At 38.0% G+C, this 24,314-nt stretch overlaps 2 protein-coding genes and 1 pseudogene across 4 annotated transcripts; 1 reads left to right on the top strand and 2 right to left on the bottom strand.

Annotated features, from left to right (window-relative positions):
• Positions 1 to 1,636: 1,636 nt before the first annotated feature.
• Positions 1,637 to 13,395, bottom strand: LOC128015523 (epoxide hydrolase 4-like). The gene is made up of 7 exons (XM_052599404.1): positions 12,961 to 13,395; positions 11,456 to 11,541; positions 9,835 to 9,992; positions 8,094 to 8,222; positions 7,467 to 7,570; positions 5,829 to 5,977; positions 1,637 to 2,567 (listed from the first exon to the last, which is right to left on the bottom strand). Exons 1-7 carry the CDS (start codon positions 13,393 to 13,395, stop codon positions 2,324 to 2,326), a joined length of 1,305 nt encoding a protein of 434 aa, XP_052455364.1. The 3' UTR covers positions 1,637 to 2,323.
• LOC128015526 (ras-related C3 botulinum toxin substrate 1-like) lies at positions 9,937 to 22,358 on the bottom strand. 3 transcript variants are annotated; one of them, XR_008183937.1, is made up of 8 exons: positions 22,113 to 22,358; positions 19,165 to 19,236; positions 18,840 to 18,957; positions 18,288 to 18,350; positions 17,981 to 18,140; positions 17,684 to 17,823; positions 11,456 to 11,541; positions 9,937 to 9,992 (listed from the first exon to the last, which is right to left on the bottom strand). XR_008183937.1 is itself a non-coding variant. In XM_052599407.1 (7 exons), exons 1-6 carry the CDS (start codon positions 22,145 to 22,147, stop codon positions 17,693 to 17,695), a joined length of 579 nt encoding a protein of 192 aa, XP_052455367.1. In that variant the 5' UTR covers positions 22,148 to 22,358; the 3' UTR covers positions 16,201 to 17,544; positions 17,684 to 17,692. The 3 variants fall into 3 exon arrangements, 2 of the variants coding, with proteins under 2 accessions (XP_052455367.1, XP_052455366.1); XM_052599407.1 differs by lacking the exons at positions 9,937 to 9,992; positions 11,456 to 11,541 and adding an exon at positions 16,201 to 17,544; XM_052599406.1 differs by lacking the exons at positions 9,937 to 9,992; positions 11,456 to 11,541 and adding an exon at positions 16,201 to 17,580.
• On the top strand, positions 13,464 to 15,988 carry LOC128015527 (serine/threonine-protein kinase 19-like; annotated as a pseudogene).
• Positions 22,359 to 24,314: the final 1,956 nt, after the last annotated feature.

Here is a 24,314-nt window from a genome sequence, read left to right on the forward strand (position 1 = left end):
GCCTATGTTCTCAATGTCAAATGCAGAAATGTTAATCCATGCATTTATGACTTCAAGGTTAGACTATTGTAGTGCTTTATTGGGTGGTTGTTCTGCACGCTTGGTAAACAAACTACAGCTAGTCCAAAATGCAGCAGCAAGAGTTCTTACTAGAACCAGGAAGTATGACCATATTAGCCCGGTCCTGTCATCCCTGCACTGGCTCCCTATCAAACATCGTATAGATTTTAAAATATTGCTTATTACTTATAAAGCCCTGAATGGTTTAGCACCTCAGTATTTGAATGAGCTCCTTTTACATTATACTCCTCTACGTCCGCTACGTTCTCAAAACTCAGGCAATTTGATAATACCTAGAATATCAAAATCAACTGCGGGCGGCAGATCCTTTTCCTATTTGGCGCCTAAACTCTGGAATAACCTACCTAACATTGTTCGGGAGGCAGACACACTCTTGCAGTTTAAATCTAGATTAAAGACCCATCTCTTTAACCTGGCATACACATAACATACTAATATGCTTTTAATATCCAAATCCGTTAAAGGATTTTTAGGCTGCATTAATTAGGTAAACCGGAACCGGAAACACTTCACATAACACTGTACTTTCTACATCATTAGAAGAATGGCATCTACGCTAATATTTGTATGTTTCTCTCTTGTTCCGAGGTCACCGTGGCCACGAGATCCAGTCTGTGTCCAGATCAGAGGGTCACTGCAGTCACCCGGATCCAGTACGTATCCAGACCAGATGGTGGTTCAGCACCTAGAAAGGACCTCTACTGCCCTGAAAGACAGCGGAGACCAGGACAACTAGAGCCCCAGATACAGATCCCCTGTAAAGACCGTGTCTCAGAGGAGCACCAGGACAAGACCACAGGAAACAGATGATTCTTCTGCACAATCTGACTTTGCTGCAGCCTGGAATTGAACTACTGGTTTCTGTCTGGTCAGAGGAGAACTGACCCCCCAACTGAGCCTGGTTTCTCCCAAGGTTTTTTTTCTCCATTCTGTCACCGATGGAGTTTCGGTTCCTTGCCGCTGTCGCCTCTGGCTTGCTTAGTTGGGGTCACTTCATCTACAGCGATATCATTGACTTGATTGCAAATAAAAACAGACACTATTTCAACTGAACAGAGATGACATAACTGAATTCAATGATGAACTGCCTTTAACTATCATTTTGCATTATTGAGACACTGTTTTCCAAATGAATGTTGTTGAGTGCTTTGACGCAATGTATTTTGTTTAAAGCACTATATAAATAAATAAAGGTGACTTATATAGTTGACTAATTTTAACAAAAATAATTTTTATTTTATTGTTTAACCAGTAAATAAATTACGGAATGAGTTTTAAAAGTTTTTTTCAAACATTTACATGAATTGAACACTTTATGTTTAAATATGATGTTAATAAATCTTAATGGCAATGATAAAATTTCATGTTTTTTGGGACTTAAAATGTTTTCAACATATCATATAATTCGCAAGCACCTTATTAAACACATTATCAATAATTATTGTTATTTAAAAAAATTTTTTTTACTTTATACTAACTTTGCAGATCCTTCTGGTATATGAACAGAGTGAGCATCAATTAGAGAGTAAGGGACAGAGCAAATTATGAGTTCAAGTCAGTTTTCTCTATTTTTTATTTGCTTAGAAAATCAAAATGGCACAGAGCTGGTTTCAATGTCATAGATGCAGTGTTTAGGAAGAGATCCAAAAAAGTGTACAATATCGAAACATCACTTTGTTTTATTATACAGGAAGATCAAAATATTGACATTCTCAATTGCTTAAGTCAAGTATTGTCAAAGATACAAAAAAAGAATATCTTCCAATAAGACAACATTACCTAATAGAGATGTGTGTGTGTCTAGGACTCCATAAGACAGTGATACAGAGAGTGCAGAGAGTAGAAAATCCACTGATACAAACGGCTGACAAGCCCACAGCTCGGTCTCAAAAACACATGGCACATATTTTATCCTGCAGAATGGTATGTCAAAAGGCACCGCACAATACAGCTTACCCACAGATATTTTGTAACACACTTTTAAACACTGTCACCAAGAAACCTTAAGGCCAATCTCATGTGCAAACTTGATAAAAATAGATTAAACATACTACTCTCTAAACAACTCCTCCAATTACAATGTGCTTTTGTTCTTTGTCCGCTTCACCGAAGTTTGATATGTTTCTTTATCTTAGATGATCAAATTTGAAACAATGATTGCATTAATCATTAGATTGGTTTGTTTTTACAGGCATTTCCCTGGACACCTCTTCAGGCAAAGCTCAGAGGGAGAAGGACCCCATTATAAATTCCTGTAGTTTTTATGGCCTTCTCCTTCCTTAATGAAAGTCCATATGAGTGTGTTGACGATTTCGGGCTGGTCTTGCTGTAGCCAGTGACTGGCTCCAGAGATGATGTTGAGGCGGAAATGGTTTCTGATGTACAGACGGCATGCCTCGGCCATGTCCTGCTCCAGGAAGGCGTCTCTCTCTCCCCACAGCAGCAATACAGGAGACTTCACCTCGCTCTGACTCAACGGGAGGACACTGCAGATAACAAATCATACAAATATTGTATGTCGAGCGTTATTTTTGGAGCCGATGTTGTGCATGATTCATATCGGTTGGAAAACACAGAAATCCATTGAAATACGGAAAATTCATCCTTCACTATTAAAAGAAGAAGATTAAAGATTTTATTAACGGTCCCCAAAAATGACAAAGAGTAAAAATGTCTGGCAATTACTTAATCCATTATTGGTTTGTACCTTCTGGAAAATATGGCTTTTGCAATTTAAAAACTTCAAGAACAGTCTACAGCTGGGGTTTGCAACATTTTTGAAGCCAATGACAAACAAATATAATGATCCCCTAGCAAGAGACACCCTTCCTAAAATATAAAGGAAGCTATATATACAAACCCCATTCATACTGTGGAAAAAATATAATGCACAATTAAATAATTAGCTTTTACATTATTACTTCACTCAAGCCAAAGCAACATATTATCTGGAAAATACTGACTTTACATTTGGTGTACCTTTTTTCCTATACCCACTTTTAGATGATGCACAGTATTTCTTTCAAATATTTTCAGTTCAGATCATTTTTTTGTAGGCTGTTTCTGTTTAATCTTTTTTTCTACCTCTAACGCTCCCTATAATGTGTTTATCTGACAGCCCTACAAACCCCAAAATGGATATACTAATTTGTTAAACAGAGGTTAGGATGTGTTGAAAGGTTCGGAAAGGTTCCTCTCCTCAGTTCTGATATGGATATTCTTATGTGTTCCTAGTTTCTGTAGAAAATGTTATGTCAGCACTCCCTCCTACACACACACACCTACACACCCACTCGCACACGCACGCACACACACACAGTAAGTGCAGCTCTGTCCTGAGACATAATCAAAGTGTGCTCCAGGAGCAGATGGAGGGCTCAGTCATGCACACAGTCTCACATGCTCCTTACACATGCACTCCGCAAGAAAAATTAAATAAAGGTTTTACACCAGGCTGTCCACAATTGTTAGTACTCTCAAAAACACCCAGAAGTTGATTAGATGTATATCGTGTAATACCATTACAGTACAGGCAGCGAGTAAACGACTGTTCATGCACAGCTCAGAAAGCATGAAATCAGTTCTTGACAGGAACACATGCACTTATGAAATTAGGCTCTCATTCTGCATTATGATCTTATACATTTCTTTGATGTTATGTCAGTAACATTTCGAAAATTTTGAAACAATAAAGCAAATCTGTTGTAAGCATTACTGCTGCGATAGCTGAATTTAAAACCATCAGCTCCTTCTCAAAACTCAAAATATTGTGTAATATTTAGAGTTGGGTCCGAGTCCACCTTTGTCGAGTACGAGTCAAGACCAAGTCCACAAACATCGAGTCCAAGTCCGAGTCCGAGTCCAAAAGGGGCCGAGTTGGACTCAAGTCCGAGTTCTTAAAGGCCGAGTCCGAGTCGAGTCCGTCCGAGTCCAGAAAGTAATTAAATTAAAAAAGATTATAAATTGGTATTGTACATTTTTACATTCTATTAATATTTTAACCTTTCAATCCATTAAACCAATGGCAATATAAAATGTAATAAAAAAATACCACTGTTACATCTAGTCATTGCCATTGAACATTTTTATTTTATGTCAACAGAACTAGTTTCCTATCAAAAAAGTTTTCAAAGGTTTTATTGTATTACAAGTGCATGAAAATACAAATGAACCTATTTTATTATTGTATCACACTATATTGTCCTCCAGTTAAAGATGACATTTCAGTTATTTAATGCCTCTCCCCCACATTTGAAAGAGGTAAAGTGCAGCCAATGAGGAGAGCCTTAATGATGACATTATGAATTTCTTGTTGTCTTGGAGAACTTGCATCATAAAGTTGCATTGCTTGTTTGGTCAGTTCTGGTCTTGCTGAGCTGTGCAGCATTTGTTGGTTGCTGCTGCTGTCTTTGGTACTCGGTTGCATCGGTTTTCGGATCACCAGTACACTGAACCGAAAACCGTTTCTTTCGGAGGCGTCCGATTTGAGAACCGATGAACTGATGATACTGCGAATGCGTGTAATTTTTCAAGTATTTTGTTAAACATCGGAAAGTGTGATAAAACTATTAAAAAAAATATGTATATATTTTTATATATACGTTTTTTTTTTAAGATAGGGGCTACATGTTTCTAATCTGTATATTGTAGATTATGTATGGGCCAAAGGGGTTTTCAGGGAAGTTGGACAATAATTAAGACTTCTAAAGACTCCATGTTTAATATGAATAAGGGATGATTTATGAAATATCTGTACTGTATTTATAGTTAATGATGACAGATTCACAAACTGAGTTTGTAGTAAACAGAACATGAACACGAGTAGAGCAGCTGATGATACTGAACTGCAGCACGTGCCGGTGTCCTGACATTTTATCCTACCCTGTCAGATTTTCCTACCCGGGTTTTGAGCGATTCTCGTTCTCGAGTCAAGAACCGGTTGTATCAGTTTTCAGATCATCAGTAAACTGAACCGAAAACCGTTTCTTCCGGACGCGTCCGATTCGAGAACCGAGGAGCTGATAATACTGCGCATTCGTGATTCAGCATGAAGCCGAATGACTCACAGCGCGTCTGAACCGAACTGATTCTTTTGGTGATTGATTCTGAACTGATTTTGTGCTAATGTAATGAGTGCGGGTAAACCGAGGGCTTGAATGAAGGGCAATCTGACGAAACGTAAGTTCATTTAATAACAAATACATCGCAATGGATTATGTATCCGGTGAACTGTTTTTTTTTTCAAGCGGTTTATTGAATCAAACCGTCCGAAAGAACCGGTTCGCGGAAAAGAATCGAACTTCCCATCACTAATCCACATTGATATCCAGTGAGTGGTGCGTGTGTTTCGTCTGCAAGCATGAGACTTCTGCCTGCCGGTGTTGTGCAGTAAAATGACAGAAGGGGAGACATTCATTAATTTATAATTTCAATTTTATGCTGGTTTTATTGTTACACATGACGTGGACTCGACTGTACTCGGAATATTTTCCGAGTCCAAAATGTTCAAGTCCGTGTCAAGTCCGAGTACAAATTCACCCGAGTGCGTGACAAGTCCGAGTTCATTCAAAATTGGACTCGAGTCCGGACTCGAGTCCGAGTCCAAGTTCGAGTACCCCAACTCTAGTAATATTTAATATAAAATAAACATAAATATCCATTTGAGACACTAGAGGGCGATATTTATGTAAAAGTGGCTAAGCAGTATCAGAAATATGCAAAGTGGAAGGATTTGAAATAAGACGCACCTGAAGATATTTCTGAAGTAGTTGAGGGCCCCAGTGAGGGCCCCTGGCTGTGAGAGAGCATGCAGGTATGCTTCGAGGTCTTCTGTGGTGAACCAGCGGCCCTTACAACTGATGCCTGTGCTGCGGCTGGTGAACAGACTCTTCAGTGCCTGTAAATCCACATTAGCACACAATGAGAACCAGTTTGAAGAAATCGGTCCTAATATATATAAGGTGTCTTTAACCACTGTTTAATTATGTCTAAATAAATAAATGTATTAATTGGTATGTACAATATACAATGTAATCAAGATTTAACTGAATATGACAGATGTAATTATATGCAGGTATTTTAAATATGTGAAACATTTACTGTACACAATAAGTGCATTGCATCAATCAATCGATTAATTGAAATATTAATACATAGCAGTTAAAGACACCTAATATAAAGTGGGTTCCACTATTCCATCTGGTTCCATCAAAATAGAACTAAAAAGAAAAACATCAGTTTCATAGATGCTATGCAAAATAATAAAATTTTCATAATCATAATGAATGAATGAATGAATGAATTTCATAGATCATAATGTTCTTGATTTATATGATACTAGACTACTTCACACTGAATAATTTAAATATGCTGTATTTCGACAACAGCACTTACTATAGGCTGGGTAAAATTACAACGCATAATATGCATAAAATAATCAAACACTAAAGCTAGTGTCTATCCAGAGTTGATTCATAATGACTCAGCTATGTGTGCTGAAGACAGACGGATACGCTTGGCCTACTGATTCACTCTGTATTCACATTTCTCACACAAACACATTTGCATGCTGGACCCAAACGCTGGTCAGTTATGAAAAATGATGGCTAATTAAAACAAGAGAGGACGATGTTATCAATCCACACTCTAGTCATTTAGTATTTCACACTTTATACAAATGTACATTTATGTCATTAATTCATTACAGACACTGACAGTGAGATTTCTCTTATGTCCACCAAGCTGCAATTATTTGATCGAAAATACTGCAAAAACAGTAATATTGTAAAATATTATTACAATTTAAAAGAACTCTTGGTAACACTTTGGAATAAGGTTCCATTGGTAAATGTTGGCTAACTTCTTTACTTAACATGAACTAAGAAAGAACAATCCTTCTACAGCATTTATTAATATTAATGTTAATTTCAACATTTACTAATACATTATTCAAAATCAAAAGTTGTGCTTGTTAACAACTGTGAATAAGCATGAAATAACACTGAATAACTTTATTTTCATTAACTAACATTAACAAAGATGAATAAAAACAGTAATAAATGTATTGTTCATTGTTTGTTCATGTTTATTAACTAATGGAGCTTTATTCTAAAGTGTTACCGGACTCTTTTCTTTTTTAATATATTTTAAAATGCAATTTCAAATCATTCTAATACGCTGATTTGGCACTCAAGAAATATTTTTTTAGCATTAAGAATTCACATGTACTGCTTAATATTTCATATTCACATTTTTTTTTAGGACTGTTTGACAAATAAGAACAGAATGTATTTATAACATCTTTTTTGTAACAATGTAAAAGCCTTTACTGTCACTTTTGACCAATGTATTGTATACAAAATAAAAATATTAAATGTTAAACTCACCTTAAAATCATTGATGGAGAGCATTAGCTCAGGGAAATATGGCAACTGGAAAAAAAAGTAGTAACGTGACTTGAGCATCTGACTGGGGTGATGAAGGGCATAATCTGGACAGAGAAGAGAGAAAAAAAAAATGAACAGCTAGGAGACAGTTTATTCCATTCTATCATGTTGCAGTTAGTTTTATTATCAGTCTCTGATTAATTGGTTTTCACAGTGTTGTCTCTGGGGAACATACCTTTTTGATTTCAGTAATGAGATCCATGTTATGTAAGTAAACGGAATCAAATAATGCGTCATAACATGCAACAGAGGGTTAAAACTGAAGACACCCCATTAAGCAGAGATGCATTTCAAAAGAGCAAGAAAAGCAAAAGGTGTAGTCGTGTATGTGTCACTGTCAGCAGGTACAGAGTGTCATTATAAGACCCTGTGTGTAAATACCTCCTCCTCCAGGCTGAAGTGTGCGAGACAGATGTAGGGCAAAGTCCCATGATTCCCTGGGCCTAATCACAATATTTCATTGTGAATGATGCAGATCATACTGATGAGCCCTAAAACCAAAACAGAGCCTCTGGGGCAGGCATGATAGAACAGGAAGTCTGTTTGTCAGATGTATAGGGCACTTACCAGTGAACACACAGGGGTGAGGGCTGTTCAGCACTATGAGTTTTGTCACCATTTCAGGGTAGTGAATTGCACAGAGCCATGCGATGATGCCACCCCAGTCATGCCCCACGAGAAAACATCTGTTGTATCCTGTGGAGAGGATCAGAAGGAGGAAGCTGACATGTTTGTGTGTGTTGTGCCGTTGTGAACTTATACCTTATAATCAACAGGGAAAGTGAGAGACAAGACAGGAAAGTATAGCAGAAACAGGGGTTAGGTTTAAAAAATGACACAAGCCAAACTCAAACTTATTAGTGATGCACGGGTCGAGTTTTTTTTCCAACTCGTGGGTCAAGTTTTTATGAAATTATTTGCCCCGCCCTAGTCTGGGGTCCGTGGGTTATGAGATGAGCTCACAGTACTACCCAGTGTTTACTGCTCCCTACTCCCTGAGCAGGGGAAATTTGTTGAAGTTTACTTCACTACGGAACATTTATTCATTCAAGTGTGACATCATATACTTCTGTAAATCAATACAATTTAAATTCACGTCTCCCACACTTCAATGCACTTTGAATGGAACATATAGGTGCACTTCGAACTGGAATCAAGGCGGGATTTCCTGTTATGTCCACTTCGCAGAGCATTTATGTTTGAAAAGAATAAATGTCTGAAGCAATAAGAGAAACGTACAAAATGTGCAGAGCAGTGGGCCGCGAGGACTGGAATTGAGAACCGCTGATATAGGCTATACTAGGGAATTGCACAAAACTTACATGGATTTTTTATTTTGTTTTTAATGACCCGGCCAAAGCCGCTGGTTATGAGACGACCCGCGCATCACTAAAACTCATATTTTCCAAATGAGCACCATAGCACATTGTCTCTAACCACTGTCACAGTTCCAACTTGAATTAACATTTTTACCTTTAATCTGAAAGCCCTACACATTGTCAATATTTACCTAAAACACAGGAACAAATTAATAAAACATAAATTTCTTTCTTTCTTTTTTTCTTTTTTTTTTTGGGCAGAGCTCCAGTATTTTCAGTAATTTTAATTTACATTCAACATTCAGTTTTAAAATGGAACTGTGGCCTTGGTAAGACACATTGTGCTGTGGTGCTCATTTGGACAATATGGGATTCAGTTTGGCTTGCATCATTTTCCAATCCTATTAATAATTTAATAATGTCCAAATATTCATTAAATTCAACCCTATAAAATGGAAAACGATGATATTACGTTGAGCCTTGTGTTTTACTGTACAATAACTACACTGTGGCTCATGTGTAAGTCTTTTTCTTCATCAATAATATCATGCTGGAGTTCATTTAGTGTCATATCAAAGACTGACTCCGGAAGAATTGCAATAGAGTGATTCCAATGTCAAGGAAAAGATCATCATGAATCCTTATAACATGTCGTTGACGGCCTGTCATAATCCACCGCCAGCCGCTTACACACATGCCACACTGTGCAAGCAGACAGATGAGTTCAACTATGACATGATATATAGTGTTCATCTACACGTACTGTAACGTAGCTCAACTAGTGATTTGAAATCTAGAAGCAGTCGATTAGACTTCATTTTAAGCAGCCGAAACTAACAATGCAAATCTAAAATGCCAAGGGCTTCTGTGAATGGGTCACCTTCACATTACAGACTATTGGGAAGAGAGCTCCATTAGCATTCACCACTACGATAGCCTTATCAAAACCTCTAAATAGGCCTGAGATAATGGAGGCAGTCTGTTCTTACCCAGATACTCCACAATGTCCTTGATGTCAGTGACAAGGTAGTCCAGTCGGTAGCTCTCAGTGGAGGACGGCAGGTCAGATTCTCCGTAGCCTCGCATATCCACCGCAACAACACGGAACTCGCTCTTAAATTCCCTCAGCTGGTGACGCCAGGAGAACCTGGCAAAACAAGGGGGAGATCTTTGAGAAATATTTAGTATAAAACTCTACAGGTTACACAGTACATTTTTAGAAAACAAATTTAGATCAACTCTCTCTGTTCTACATTGTTATTTCCTTTTATTCTTAAGATAGTATAGAGCTGACTCCATGGAAAAGTAAATAGAATGAATGAATGAATTAATTAATCACAATTATTTTATTGAATTAACAGTCATAGTTTCATATTTCTTTTCAGTTTTATATACTACCATTCAAACATTTTGGGGTCAATAATAATTTTTAATTGAGCAAGGATGCACTAAATGGAGCAAAATTGATAGGAAAGACATTTATAACTTTACAAAACAACTCTAATTCAAATAAATGCTGTTCTTTTGAACTACCTATTTATCCTATATATATATATATATATATATATATATATATATATATATATTCCCATAAAAAATAATATAATTATAGCTAGCTTTATATTTTAGGGGGTCCCACAAGTTAAGCGCAAAAGACCTTGTGGAAGGTGAGAATTCATTGGACTGACCAAATTTAGATGTGAGAACGGATGATTTTTTTTATTTTATTTTTTTTATCTACAGTAATCATACAAATCAGAATTATTTGAACTGAAAAATATTTTGGCAAAAGTCTGAAATACTGGTTAGCGCTTTAAATTAAAAGGCAAAGTCCATTTTATGGATTGAAAGGACCCTGAAACTAGTTTGGCATGTAATCTTCTGTTGAATTTTATTACCAAACCCTGCCACAGTAGTAGCTCTCCCTAACTCGTGATGATGTGTCTTTAAAGAATGAGAAGAAAGATGGAGAGGAATAACGTTGAGGAAAAGCAGAAGGAAGAAGCATATATGGTTCTGATGAGTCAGTGCAGCAGAGGCTCTCAGGACCCAAACTCAATATGTTAGAATATAGATGTGTGTTAAATTAGCACACACACAAACCTTATTCTAACCTCCACATTTCTCTATTGCTCAGCAGTGAGGGAAATCTTTGACTTGCACTTTTTGAATGCACTGAACTAAAGTGGAGCAGAAGACGTCCTCCAGGTCTCCTCTACTCGCCCAAGAGCTCCTCACTGATTCTGGAGCAGTAGATTGGCCAGTGAAGCAGTAAGGAGCCATGCCACAATAATTAGGCACAGTCCTGTCTTGATCGCAGTTCTCTAGTCACTGAAAAGACAGCTTCATGGTCCCAAGTCACGACACTCCATATTACATTTCAGAAAAGTACTATGCATAATACCACCCGATTTACATTTCATAATCATTTTGAAAAAGGTTTGAGTGTCAGATATTATCTATGACTCCATGTGTATAATGTGGACTGATTCAACAACAACATATTTCCAATCTGTGCCTGGCAGCATCCCAGTAGAGAAGAGTTTCCCTTGTGAGCGTGTGTGTGTGTGTGTGTGTGTGTGTGTGAGGGAGAGAGTGTTTGAGTCTCACCAAAACTCAGGGAATCCATGCAGAAACAGCATAAGTGGCTTTCCTCGTTCCCCGGCAGCAACGTAGTGAAATCTGAGTCCAGACTCCTAAAAGCCATACAGAGAGACCAGAGGCAGTTATTCTTCACCATAAACGGAGGATATGATAAAAAGCAGTCTGGTCTGTTCAATCACAAGGGCCTGTCCATCCTGGTGTAAAATCCATTCTCACATTACTCTCTGCTTGACAGAGTTATACAATTCATCAGAAAGAGGGTGTCGTGTCCACAGGCTTCAGCTAATATTAAAGCAATACCTTCAATTGACATTTATGGAAAAATTCATACCCTCTTAAATGACAACATTTTACGAAAGAGTTACATACTTAGGAGCAAAACTTAAAGTGATTGTTTTCAAGTCTAAGACTTCAAAGGATGCTACGTTTTAAGAAAAAGCAGAGTACCTAATGTTTGAACGTTATGTTCAAAACTCTGTAGGTACATACACATAACAGTTATCCTGAGACTGCCTGAGGAACTGATTTCAGCACCACTTGAGTGGACAGCGAAGTCTAAGCAATGACTATGATTTTGCTGGAAACTGATCACTCTGCTCACTGCTGCAGAACATTGCTCAATTGATGATCAGTGATGGAAACTGTATTCTTCCGGGAGCAAACACATGGGAAAGAAAAATCACAAATGAGACCTCTTTAAAGGAAAAGTTCCCTTAAGATAAAACATAGCTCACCCAAGCATGACAATTTTAATATCATAACCTTGTGTTGTTTCAAACCTGTATGGCATTCTTTTTTGGGCAGAACACAAAAGAAGGTATTTTAAAGAATTGTGTTTTAGTTACAGTTGACTTCCATGAAAAACTGGCATTTTCTTTAGAGCTTTCCCGGAGTTTAAACAGTAGAGCATGGCACTACCAAGGTCATGGGTTCAATTCCCAGGGGAAGCAAGAACTGGTGAAATGTAAAATGTGTACCTGGAATGCAATGTAAATCACTTTTGGATAAAAACATCAGCCAGAAGCATAAATGTAAATGTAAATGTTTTACATTTTAAGGAAGAAAGTCAGTCATACAGTTTTGGAAGAACACAAGAATGAGATACATTTCATTAATGTGAACCAACTATCCATTTAATATTTCTAGACACCATGAAGGGGAATAAATAGAGACTTTTGCTTGATCTTCTGCTTTTAGTCAAACATCTTAGTGATTTAATGCATTTTCTCAACAATATCTCAAAATGTGCCCAGGTATGGTAAGATACCAAACCTGAAATGTAATCTCAATACACTAATATTTGTCATTTCTTTTCCAAAATGAAATTATGTGAGCTACCCGAATGCATGCTTATAGTTCTGTACTCTTACTGTACGTCAACAAAGTGAATATTTCAAAGACAAATAAAAAAATAAAAAATAAAAACACGAAGAGGAAATTTAGGCTATTTAAGTACACGCTTTCATTTAGGCTACTGTCAACCATCCATTTAACTTATACCGCTCTCTTACCTTGATTCTAACATAACAGTGAGTTCCTAAGGACGTGTCATTCAGGCACGCTGCTGGGGGTGTCTCACGAACCGTCCACTGAAAGGTTGTTGACGGTCGTAGGATGATATTCCAACCAAGTCTGAGCAGCGCTACGCCCGTGCATAGCGCGCAATATCCATAGACGAGAGACCAGTATCCCATAACTCTGATCTTCAGCGTCAGCCCGAATGACAAAAGCAGCAAGTTATCAAGCAGTCTCGCCATCTTCACATTACCGCGGGAATCCGCTTGTTGATCACGGCTTCTATTGATTTGTTTACTCAACTGCCTGCGTTTCAAAAACGACGCGCCTCCTGACCGGGGAGGATCCTGTGAAGACAGCACGGAGTCACGCTTACGTGTGACAGAAGAGATGCTCAATCCCCAAGGCGTTCGCACCTCAGACTGAACCATTACACCCCATCTACACTGACAAAACTAGAAGGTTCATATTATAGTCAACGCTGCTGTCTGGGCCCAGATCGCAGTGAAGCGCGAGCTCACAGACTGTCCACGCGCAGAGTTCTGGAGTCTCGCGAACGCTGCCAGTAAGAACGAGCAAAAGCTGCATCGATGACTGGAGAGATCGGGGGTTTATCTAGCTCACAGTGTAGATGAGGTACAAATGTCTTCTGATATTTTTCCTTTCATACAACAATTAATATATGCTGTGCCTCATGGTGCATTAAAATAATGATTTCCCGAGACCAGTGAGACTAAGATCCGCCTAGAGCACGTTTAATATTTATAATGTAGAGATTTAATATAAATCACATTTTTGAAACATAATATATCTATCTATCTATCTATCTATCTATCTATATATATATATATATATATATATATATATATATATATATATATATATATCTTCCATCTTTATTTTATCCATCTCTAACTTTAGCACTCACTATTCTAATTCTATTCTATTAAAAAATCTACCTTTCTAATCTTTTTGTATTCTATTATTCTATCCGTTTTCTTTTTATTTATTATATTATTTAAAAGCCCATGCTTCGTGTACTGTGTTAAGCTAACTGAGACTTGTTATAGCACTTATGTATCATTGCTCTTTTTGTTGTTTTTGATTGCTTCCACTGTCCTCATTTGTAAGTCGCTTTGGATAAAAGCGCCTGCTAAATTAATAAATGTAATATATATACACACACACACACACACACACACACACACACACACAGTACAGACCAAAAGTTTGGACACACCTTCTCATTCAAAGAGTTTTCTTTATTTTCATGACTATGAAAATTGTAGATTCACACTGAAGGCATCAAAACTATGAATTAACACATGTGGAATTATATATGGAATTATATACATAACAAAAAAAAAGTGTGAAACAACTGACAATATGTTATATTCTAGGTTCTTCAAAGTAGCCACCTTTTGCTTTGATTACTACTTAGCACACTCTTGGCATTCTCTTGATGAGCTTCAAGAGGTAGTCACCTGGAATGGTCTTCCAACAGTCTTGACTTGTTGGCCCTTTTGCCTTCTGTCTGCGGTCGAGCTCACCCCAAACCATCTCGATTGGGTTCAGGTCCGATGACTGTGGAGGCCAGGTCATCATCACCCCATCACTCTCCTTCTTGGTCAAATAGCCCTTACACAGCCTGGAGGTAAATGCCACATCGCAAAACCAACTAACGTTACACTGTATCACTCCGCCAATATTGTTTCTGAAATCTGAATTTAACTTCAGGTCTTCAGCCATATGAGTGTGTATGTCAATAATGATCATTTTAGTGGATATAAGCATGTAAATATCTTGCTATACTCATGTTACTATAGGCTTAAAATACAACATTATACAGCATGTAACTGCTTAAATCTGTTTCTATAAGCATGCTATACGGTGTTTATTCAGCAGATGGAGCAGCTGATGTCAGGTCAAGCTTGCAGTATCTCATGACACTGTTTTCACGAAAGCTCTTCAATGACAGTCTTCCACCATTGGTCTCAAAACATCAGCTGTACAGTTTACACAATGACAAAACCTTAGTGAACAAGCAGGTGGTAAGATCAGATTGCATTGCCTGTATGTATGTTTGTGTGTAGATTACTTTATAATAACCTTAACGCATTCAGAAGCTCTGGTCTTCTCTTTTCCTCATCAGAATGAGAATGAGCAGGCGAGCTGTTGATGTTCCAGCTGGGGTTTGACTCTGAGGCCTTCACTTTGGAGTTTGCTGAAGATTACAGAACAAAAGTCCTGCAGGGGGAAGCTGGCAGGGAAACATTGGGAACTGTAGAGAGATTTCTGGCCAAACGAATACCTGGCTGCTCCGATTTGAGTTTCAACAAGGAAAAAATCTTAACGAGTTCCTCTTCACAGACCGAGAGATAGCGTAAGGACGAGGACACAAATATTCCTATGTTCTTGGTTGTCTCTTGTACTTATTTTGGCCTTGCAGGCAGCTGGTGAAATCAGGCGTCCTCACTGCGAAGGATGCGGGCAGCTGGTGGCTTTCAATCCCCAACTCTGGCAAATTCATTAGATACTTCATTAAGGGTAGGGGTTTAACAAGAGACACACATGCAGTGCATTTCCACTTCCTGCTGTTGAATATCTTTTTTCCTAACAGGACGCAAAGCTGTTCTCGGCATGGTTAAGAAATCCAGATACAGTGAAATCCTCAGGACTGAATTGGAGGGACGCCGCACAACTTCACAGGTCCAATTCCAGATGAAGTATCACGTTCATGATATAATGGGAGTGGAGTTAGTAGAGTGGTAAGACTGCTGAATAACTGAATACAGTTGAGTTGTAATAGCAAGGACAAGGTCTGATGTCTAAAATGTGATGTTTTTGTCCATTTGTAGCATGCAGACAACATCAAGGACATTATAACAATACGTGGACGGAAACTAAGAGCTCAACTCTCTTGACTTGAAGTGAACTTTGTAATGTATTCATTGCCATATTATTTTGGTTACAAACAGCAGAATCAACTGTGCACAGAATATATAATAAAATTTTGCCAAACGTCTCAGTGTCAAATGGATGTTTTCTCACGATCTTTGTTGGCACCACTCAGGATCGCCACTAGTTAAGGTTTTGAGATGTGTTCTTATTTACAGCTTAAGACAATTGTGTCTAGAACGGAGTTCATATTACCACAGCCCTTCAAAAGTCCTGCACCAACTGCTGAAGGCCAAAATCTGAACTACACAAGGTTTCCAATTGAAACAACACACAACTTTGTAGGGTTTTATCTGAATTTATGGTTCTGTAAAACAAGTGACATAATCAATACCCCTAAAAACAGGGTTAAAATCTAGTTATAATTCTGCAGATAGAAATCGCTCGATAGAGTGATAAAAAATGATGCACATTCTGTATCTGTGCCTCAGGATAGTTCAAGTGTCTATGTAAAAGTGTTAAAAGTCAGAATACCTTATACATGATGTGCTGTTCAATCAACAAGACAAGCAATCGGTTTCAGAATATTAACACATTTGACAGTTACATGTTATTAGTACAGAAAGAAGTCAAATGTAAGTGGAATAAACCGCATCAAGAGAAAACTAACTTCACATGAACCAATTCCTGTAGTGTACCCTTTGACAGTAGTCTTTCTTTTTGTAACATGAGCAAATATAAAAAGTGTCAAAAAGAAGAAAGTTTCTAAAAGTCTCTTAACCAAAAATATAGATATGGCTGTTTTTACTATAAATGCCAAAAAGCATCGTTCATATACCGCTAAATTAAGATTGACACTAATTGTCCCATGTGATTCTTTGGAAATTTTAAGAAGCCATTATTGAATGCTGATATTTGGGGGCTAAAACTAGTTCAGCCCATTCTGAAACCAACAAAACATTTCCTGGCCATGTTTCACCTCAAAACAAAGATGGAAATTATACTTTGATTACACAAAAATAAAGCCTATTTTTAGGATCATGCATTATGATACAGTATATTATGACATTCAATTACAATTAAGCCCATTTTTTCAATCAAAGTTCTCATTATAATCAAATATTACAGTAAAATTCATAAAGAAAATACTTAAAATGTAAAATATTTATTTTAAGTACAATTTAGGAGTGACATGTGGCTAGGACATGTTTTTGTGTATTATTAAGTGTGGCCTTAAATTACATATATATATATATAACCTCCCCGAAACAAATGGCAAATAGTGTGCACGCAAGAATATAAATCTGTTCAGACACCTCATCCTTCCATTATGAGAACCTCATGTTTCAGAAACAGGTGTGAGGTAAGCGGACTTAACTTTATCGCTTTAAACAAAATGGGTTAAACCACTAGACATTGCATTTGCTTCACAGTAGCCAACAGTTAGCTCTGGTTTGCCAAATGGTTGAAGCCCTTTAGGGGGTAAAAAGCAACAAATGTTGTGGACACAGTATCTTAATGTAAATGCTATTTGGCAGGATCTTCATTTCTGTCAGACAAAGACTGTAAACAAACCTTACGGGTTCTCAATGGAAGGAACCAACTTCATGACATTGCTAACCATCTAAAAGTTAATATCCCATTAGTCAAAGGCCGCAGGTCATCCAATGGTACGTGTCTGCCTAAGGGGGTGGGTAGGGGATAGAGTTTTACGAAGTCTGTTGATAAAAGTTTTGTGAAGGTATAAAGTTGTGCTGGTAAATACAATGGAAGACATTCTCATTTCCTTTAAAAATACACTTTGGATCACAGCAATCTTACCTCAGAGCTCTAGAGCAGCAGGCACTTCCTCCTGTTCTTATTGACATGAACAGGGCAGAGCACGGCTTGGATGGCCTCGTCAAACACCGTCTTAAGACCACGCTGTGTGAGCGCTGAGCACTCCAGATACTTCACAGATCCTGTCAAACAAAGACGAGTACAACCACTTTCAACATAACAAGCATGATGTATGAGAAAACACGGACTCTCCATTCAGAAAGCTTCTGAGTTTTTATGCCACAGTAATGCAGTCATTAATGAATGGACATGTTTTTAAATGTGCAGGACTCCACCTACCGATCTCTTTGTTCATGGCCAGGCCCTGAGGGGAGGTGATGGGAGTGAGCTTCTTCTCCTTCAGTTTCTCAATCGTGTCCTTATCGTCTCTCAGATCAAGCTTGGTTCCTACCAGGATGATTGGAGTGTTTGGACAGTGGTACCTCACTTCTGGATACCACTGAACACACACAACACATTGCAAAATCATCAAAACAGGTGAGAAATGCAATGTCAGTCCTGCATGCACTAATAATTTCAAGAAGTAAAGCCTCTGATAGTATTTGCTAGCTTGGTTTTACCTTCTATTTTGAATAAAAGCACTTACCTTGGCACGAACGTTCTCAAAAGAGGCCGGATTCACATGGGAGAAGCAGATGAGAAACACGTCCTATGGGACAAAAGCACTCATGATGCACCGATGGAGATTTACAGGTGCATTTCCACTATTTATCGCCAGCAATGTCTCAGACTGACAAGAAATGCTGTTGATTAAAAATGGACAATGTGTATGAGAAAATATGATTATGTTTATAAAAACAGACAGGAGGAAATTAATGGATGACTAATGGATATACTGCAAACCCTGTCGACTACAGAGTCACTATTAGTTCATAGTCCATACATTTGTGGCTGTATACATTACTAGTATAAGTGCTGAGTTACAAATAAACGATAGCAGAATGGAAGGATAACGGAGAATGTAATTTATTAAGAGGACAAGCTGGATTTATGTTCACTTTCATGGAAAGGGACAGTGTAAATACAAAGGTATTTTTGTGTCTGTTTAAATTCATGCATACCATAAATACTTTAAAAAAAAAAACACACACACACACACAGATTGGCACCAAACCGAAACTCTTCATTAGCTTCTTACCGTTTGAGGGTACGACAGAGGCCGAAGTCTGTCATAATCCTCCTGTCCTGCTGTATCCCACAGACCCAGATTCACTGGTTTCCCGTCCACCATCACGTTTGCAGAGTAATGATCAAATCTGTCAATGGAAAGGCAATGCAATTCTTCTGAATGTTAATCAGTGATTACCAGGTAAACCTGGATGTGGAATCATGCTGACTGTAAACAATTGCAGAACTCTCTGGAATACATGATTCTGAACGGCCGAAGCACAGCTCAGATTAAATATGTCACTATGTTGGATTTTTCCAGATGATGGTGCTGGACATGAAGTGGAGGTACTCACACTGTGGGGATGTATTCTCCAGGAAAAGCATTGGCTGTGTAGCTGATCAGCATGCATGTTTTACCCACAGCTCTGGAATGAAGAAGAGAAACACATCACAACAAGATCGTATCAGGAAGCAAAAACTGCTGAAAAACTGGTCTGTCAGAAAAGCTCTCATATCCTCCTGAGAACCAGGAGAAAAAAGCTTTCTGTATTTAGGTTTTTATTTTTATTTTTATGTCATTACATTGTTTAGAACATAAGAATTTTTTTTTTTTATGTTTTATTCATTTGTTAGTCGTCTCTAGAGGACACCAGGAATTAGTTCTTCTAAAGAAAAAAAGAATTTTTTTTATACCAAACTCTGTATAAGGATGATTCTCAACTATGTTATAAAAGATATAACAAAATGATCGGATATACCATTTTACTTTATGTAACGTGTGTAAAATTTCCATAAACTGTTTTTCCCATTAAACACAATGTTATCTATAATTTGCATATTAATGTGCTGTTGAGACAGCATTTTGAAAAAAAAATAAGTGCAGTAATGGGAGTATGTCTTTTTTTTTTTTGACTAGTTCTCTACACGCGAGGTGAGAGGGGACAAAAGCAAGGAGGCGGGGGGCGAGCGAGCGGGGGCGAGCACAGCACAGGGAAGGCAAACAAGCAAAGTGGCGGAATCAGAATATAAACAATATATCGATATATACGATATGTCAAAATCCATATCGTGTTTAAAAAATATCTCGATATATTTTAAATATCGAGATATCGCCCACCCCTAGGTTTAATTGACTGACAGCTCAAAAAATATATTGAGTTTTTATATATATATATATATATATATATATATATATATATAAATTTTTGAGCCTGATCAAGTACAGCATATAAACGCAACATATTACATCATAACAGCAAGAGCTATACAAGCTTGAGGACCAACAGACGGATTGAGTCCATTTTAAAGGGGGGGTGAAATGCTATTTCATGCATACTGAGTTTTTTACACTGTTAAAGAGTTGGATTCCCATGCTAAACATGGACAAAGTTTCAAAAATTAAGTTGTACATTTGAAGGAGTATTTCTGTTCCAAAAATACTACTTCCGGTTTGTCACAAGTTTCGGAAAGTTTTTTTCGAGTATGGCTCTGTGTGACGTTAGATGGAGCGGAATTTCCTTATATGGGTGCTAAGGGCGCGTATGCCGGAAGAGCGCGCGCTCCCGTATATCAGAGCAGAGAGAGGCTGTGCACAGACAATCACTTATCAGAGCGAGAGCGTCGCGAAATGTCACAAAAGGAGTGTGTTTTTGGTTGCCAGGGCAAGACAACCCTGCACAGATTACCAAAAAAAAACAGCATTAAGGGACCAGTGGATGGAGTTTATTTTTACAGAGCATCAACGGAGTTGTGCAAGTGTTTTTGTTTGTTCCCCTGCATTTCGAAGATGCTTGTTTTACAAACAAGGCCCAGGTTGACGCTGGATTTGCACATCGTTTATTTCTTAAGGATAATGCAATCCCAACGAAAAAGGGTCACGATCGTGTGTTGGAACCGCAGGCGGTGAGTAAAACTGCTTAAAATATCTCTGTGTTATTAACTTAGCTATCGGCGTGTATAACTTAGCTATCGGCGTGTAAGCACATCAAGTAAACAACATGCGATGTTGTCATCAAACTGCACGAGTAAAACTGCTTCAAATATCTCTGTGTTGTTTACTTAGCTATCAGCGTGTAAGCACATCAAGTAAACAACATGCGATGTTGTTATCAAACTGCACTTTCCACATGTAAGTTACAGCTTAAAAAAAAAAAAAAAAGACGACAAAGTGGAACTTAGTCATTTTCCAAAACCGCTAAGCAAATATATACAGTTTCAGTACATACCACATAGAGAAGCCTTTGCTGATGCTGCTCTTGTTAAATTTCAGCCTCTGGATCTGTGTCACAGCTTCCAGACGCGCTCAACACAAAATCCTACTGGCGCTCGTGATTCTTTAGCTCCGCCCACACGTCACGCCTCTAGGCGCTCGTGTTTTTCCGGGAAAAATCGGTACAGACTAAGACTATCTTTCTCTTATGAATATAATAAAACTAAATACTTTTTGGAGTTATGAAGGATGCAGTACTACTCTATAGGTACTCAAGATTAACAGGATATTGAGTGAAAACGAGCATTTCACCCCCCCTTTAAAGTACAGATCAGTCCAGCCAGGTCTCACTGAACACGCACTGAAGCTTGAGGTTATCTAGATCCGCTGAAACAATCATTCATTCACATTCTTTGTTTGATGTAGGGGTGTATCTTGATTACAATGCTGATTTCTATAGAAATCTAATGAATAAGTAAAACAAGTTCTCATGAGACTAGTAGGGCTGAGATTTCCAGAATGTGACGTATGATTTTGTACGGTTCACTTCCTCTCACAGCTGAAAGCTGTTTTGATTTCAATCAGCAGGTACAGAATAAGAGGTCTGTGGGTACATCTGTGAACCTTTTTTCTGGGTAGACTGCTTAATAACAACAGCAAATAAAATGTCAAATAGATAAATAAAAACTTGCAGTAATGTACATGAATCAAGTGCCAACCACAGATAATCAATATAGTATTTCATTTTCTTACAGGTTGAAGGCAGTTTGTGTGTAAACTTGGCAAGTCAATGAGAAACTTATATTTAGGAGTTTCAGATCAGCCTTAAAAGTGCAAATATCAACTTGGCTAAACAACTTCAAAACAAAGAACTAAGATATGTGAAAACCAACACATGGACGAAGGGTGTGTTGAGCCTGTCCTCTGTGATGATACTGTGGTACAGTCATTGATTGGATCACAACACTGCACTTAAAAGTTACTCCGAGAAACTGCCAGATGCTGTCTAAACACGACCAGCGCTGACATGTTTAGAGTGAGAGAATGTGAGCACAGAATCAGAGACCGTGAAGAGACAGTAAATTGACTCACCCGTCCCCGACGACCACACACTTGATGGCCTGCATGACTTTCGATGTTTTACTCTCCCTCCGCGCGAAGAATATCAAGATCAGTCGAATAAACGACGCCGTTTAATACTTGTTCAGCTGCACAGTGTGACGCCTTTATAAACTTGTTTTCTTCTTTCACTCATTCCCGCACACAGGAATGAAGTCGAGTAAGAAAGTTTAAAGCCACCACCCAGGACAGGAAGCGACTCCAACTAGTGATGGGAAGTTCGATTCTTTTCCGCGAACCGGTTCTTTCGGACGGTTCGATTCAATAAACCGGTTGAAAAAACCGGTTCATCGGTTCTTTCACGCTCGACGTAATGACGTCATTGGCGATGACGTAATGGCGTCACGTTTATCAAACATTCAAATATATAAAGTCAGTAATCATAACTTTAGTCAGTTAAAACCTCATAATCATGAAAAGTTTACATTTGAATTTTGCAACAACACCTAAATACAGTAACAGCAATAATGTGCATATGAGGATTTAAGTCTTGAAGATATAAAGTAAATAAATTAGGTGTCATCAGTGCAGAAACCATGATCCACTTACTAAACATAATCCATTGCGATGTATTTGTTATTAAATTAACTTACGTTTCGCCAGATTGCCCTTCATCCAAGCCCTCAAAATACCCGCTCATAACATTACTAGTACAGAATCAGAATCAATCACCAAAATAATCCCTTCGGTTCAGAGACATGCTGTGAGTCAGTTGGCTTCACGCTGAATCGCGCATGCGCAGTATCATCAGTTCATCGGTTCTCAATTCGGACGCGTCCGACAGAAACGATTCTCGGTTGAGTGTACTGATGATCCGAAAACCGATGCAACCGGTTCTTGACTCGAGAACGAGAATCGCTCTAACCGGCACGTGCTGCAGTTCAGTGTCATCAGCTGCTCTACTCGTGTTCATGTTCTGTTTACTACAAACTCAATTTGTGAATGTCATCATTAACTATAAATACAGTACAGATATCTCATAAATCATCCCTTATTCCTATTAAACATAAGAGTCTTTAGAGTCTTAATTATTGTCCAACTTCCCTGAAAACCCATTTGGCCTATACATTATATACAATATACAGATTGGAAACATTAATCAAAAAAAAAAAATCAAAAAAAAAATCAAAATAAAATATAGTTACTTTATCACACTTTCCGATGTTTAACAAAATACTTACAAAATTACACGCATGCGCAGTATCAAGTTCATCGGTTCTCAATTCGGACGCGTCCGACAGAAACGATTCTCGGTTGAGTGTACTCCCAGCTAACACAGTTACGTTGTGACGACGTAACTGGACCAGACCATATTCGTTGCAGCGACATCCCAAATAACGTTCCAGCGACGTAACTTTGTGATTCCCATATCCGTCGTGGCGACGTTATAGTGGAACGTCGCTGGAACGTGAGGAGTACGTCCCAGCGACCAAACTGGCACGTTATGAGAACGTTACTATAAAGTACCATATTGGTCTCAGCGACGTACCACATAACGTTCCAGTGACGTAACTTTGTGATTCCCATATCCGTCGTGGCGACGTTATAGTGGAACGTCGCTGGAACGTGATGAGTACGTCCCAACGACCAAACTGTCACGTTATGAGGACGTTCCTATAAAATACCATATTGGTCTCAGCGACGTACCACATAACGTTCCAGTGACGTAACTTTGTGATTCCCATATCCGTCGTGACGACGTTATAGTGGAACGTCACTGGAACGTGATGAGTATGTCCTGACGACCAAACTGGCACGTTATGAGGACGTGACATTACAGGATCATATTGGTAATTCATATTTTCACCTCACCATTACCTTGAAATACATAAAGAACTAATAAACTCAATCCATCTCTGGTGCAAAAAATAAACCTTATGAAATCTAATTGTAATCTAATTATAGGGGATTCATAGTTAATACATTAATACAAAAACATTACATTCGAATATAAAACAGACAAAAACACACTGCATTCATTCACAAATCAATATTTATTCAGCACTACTTTGTACAAATACGAAGCCAAAACATTTTGAACATCGCACCTGTTCTTTAAACATGCAAAATGTTACTAAGTTATGAGCACAGAAAACTAAACACATCAATTCATAGATTACACAATATAAACAATAGAAAATTTTTGTCTTAAAGATGGGGAGATGGTTAATGACG

The sequence above is a fragment of the Carassius gibelio genome, chromosome A6, assembly GCF_023724105.1.
Source record: "Carassius gibelio isolate Cgi1373 ecotype wild population from Czech Republic chromosome A6, carGib1.2-hapl.c, whole genome shotgun sequence".
NCBI lineage: Eukaryota > Metazoa > Chordata > Actinopteri > Cypriniformes > Cyprinidae > Carassius > Carassius gibelio.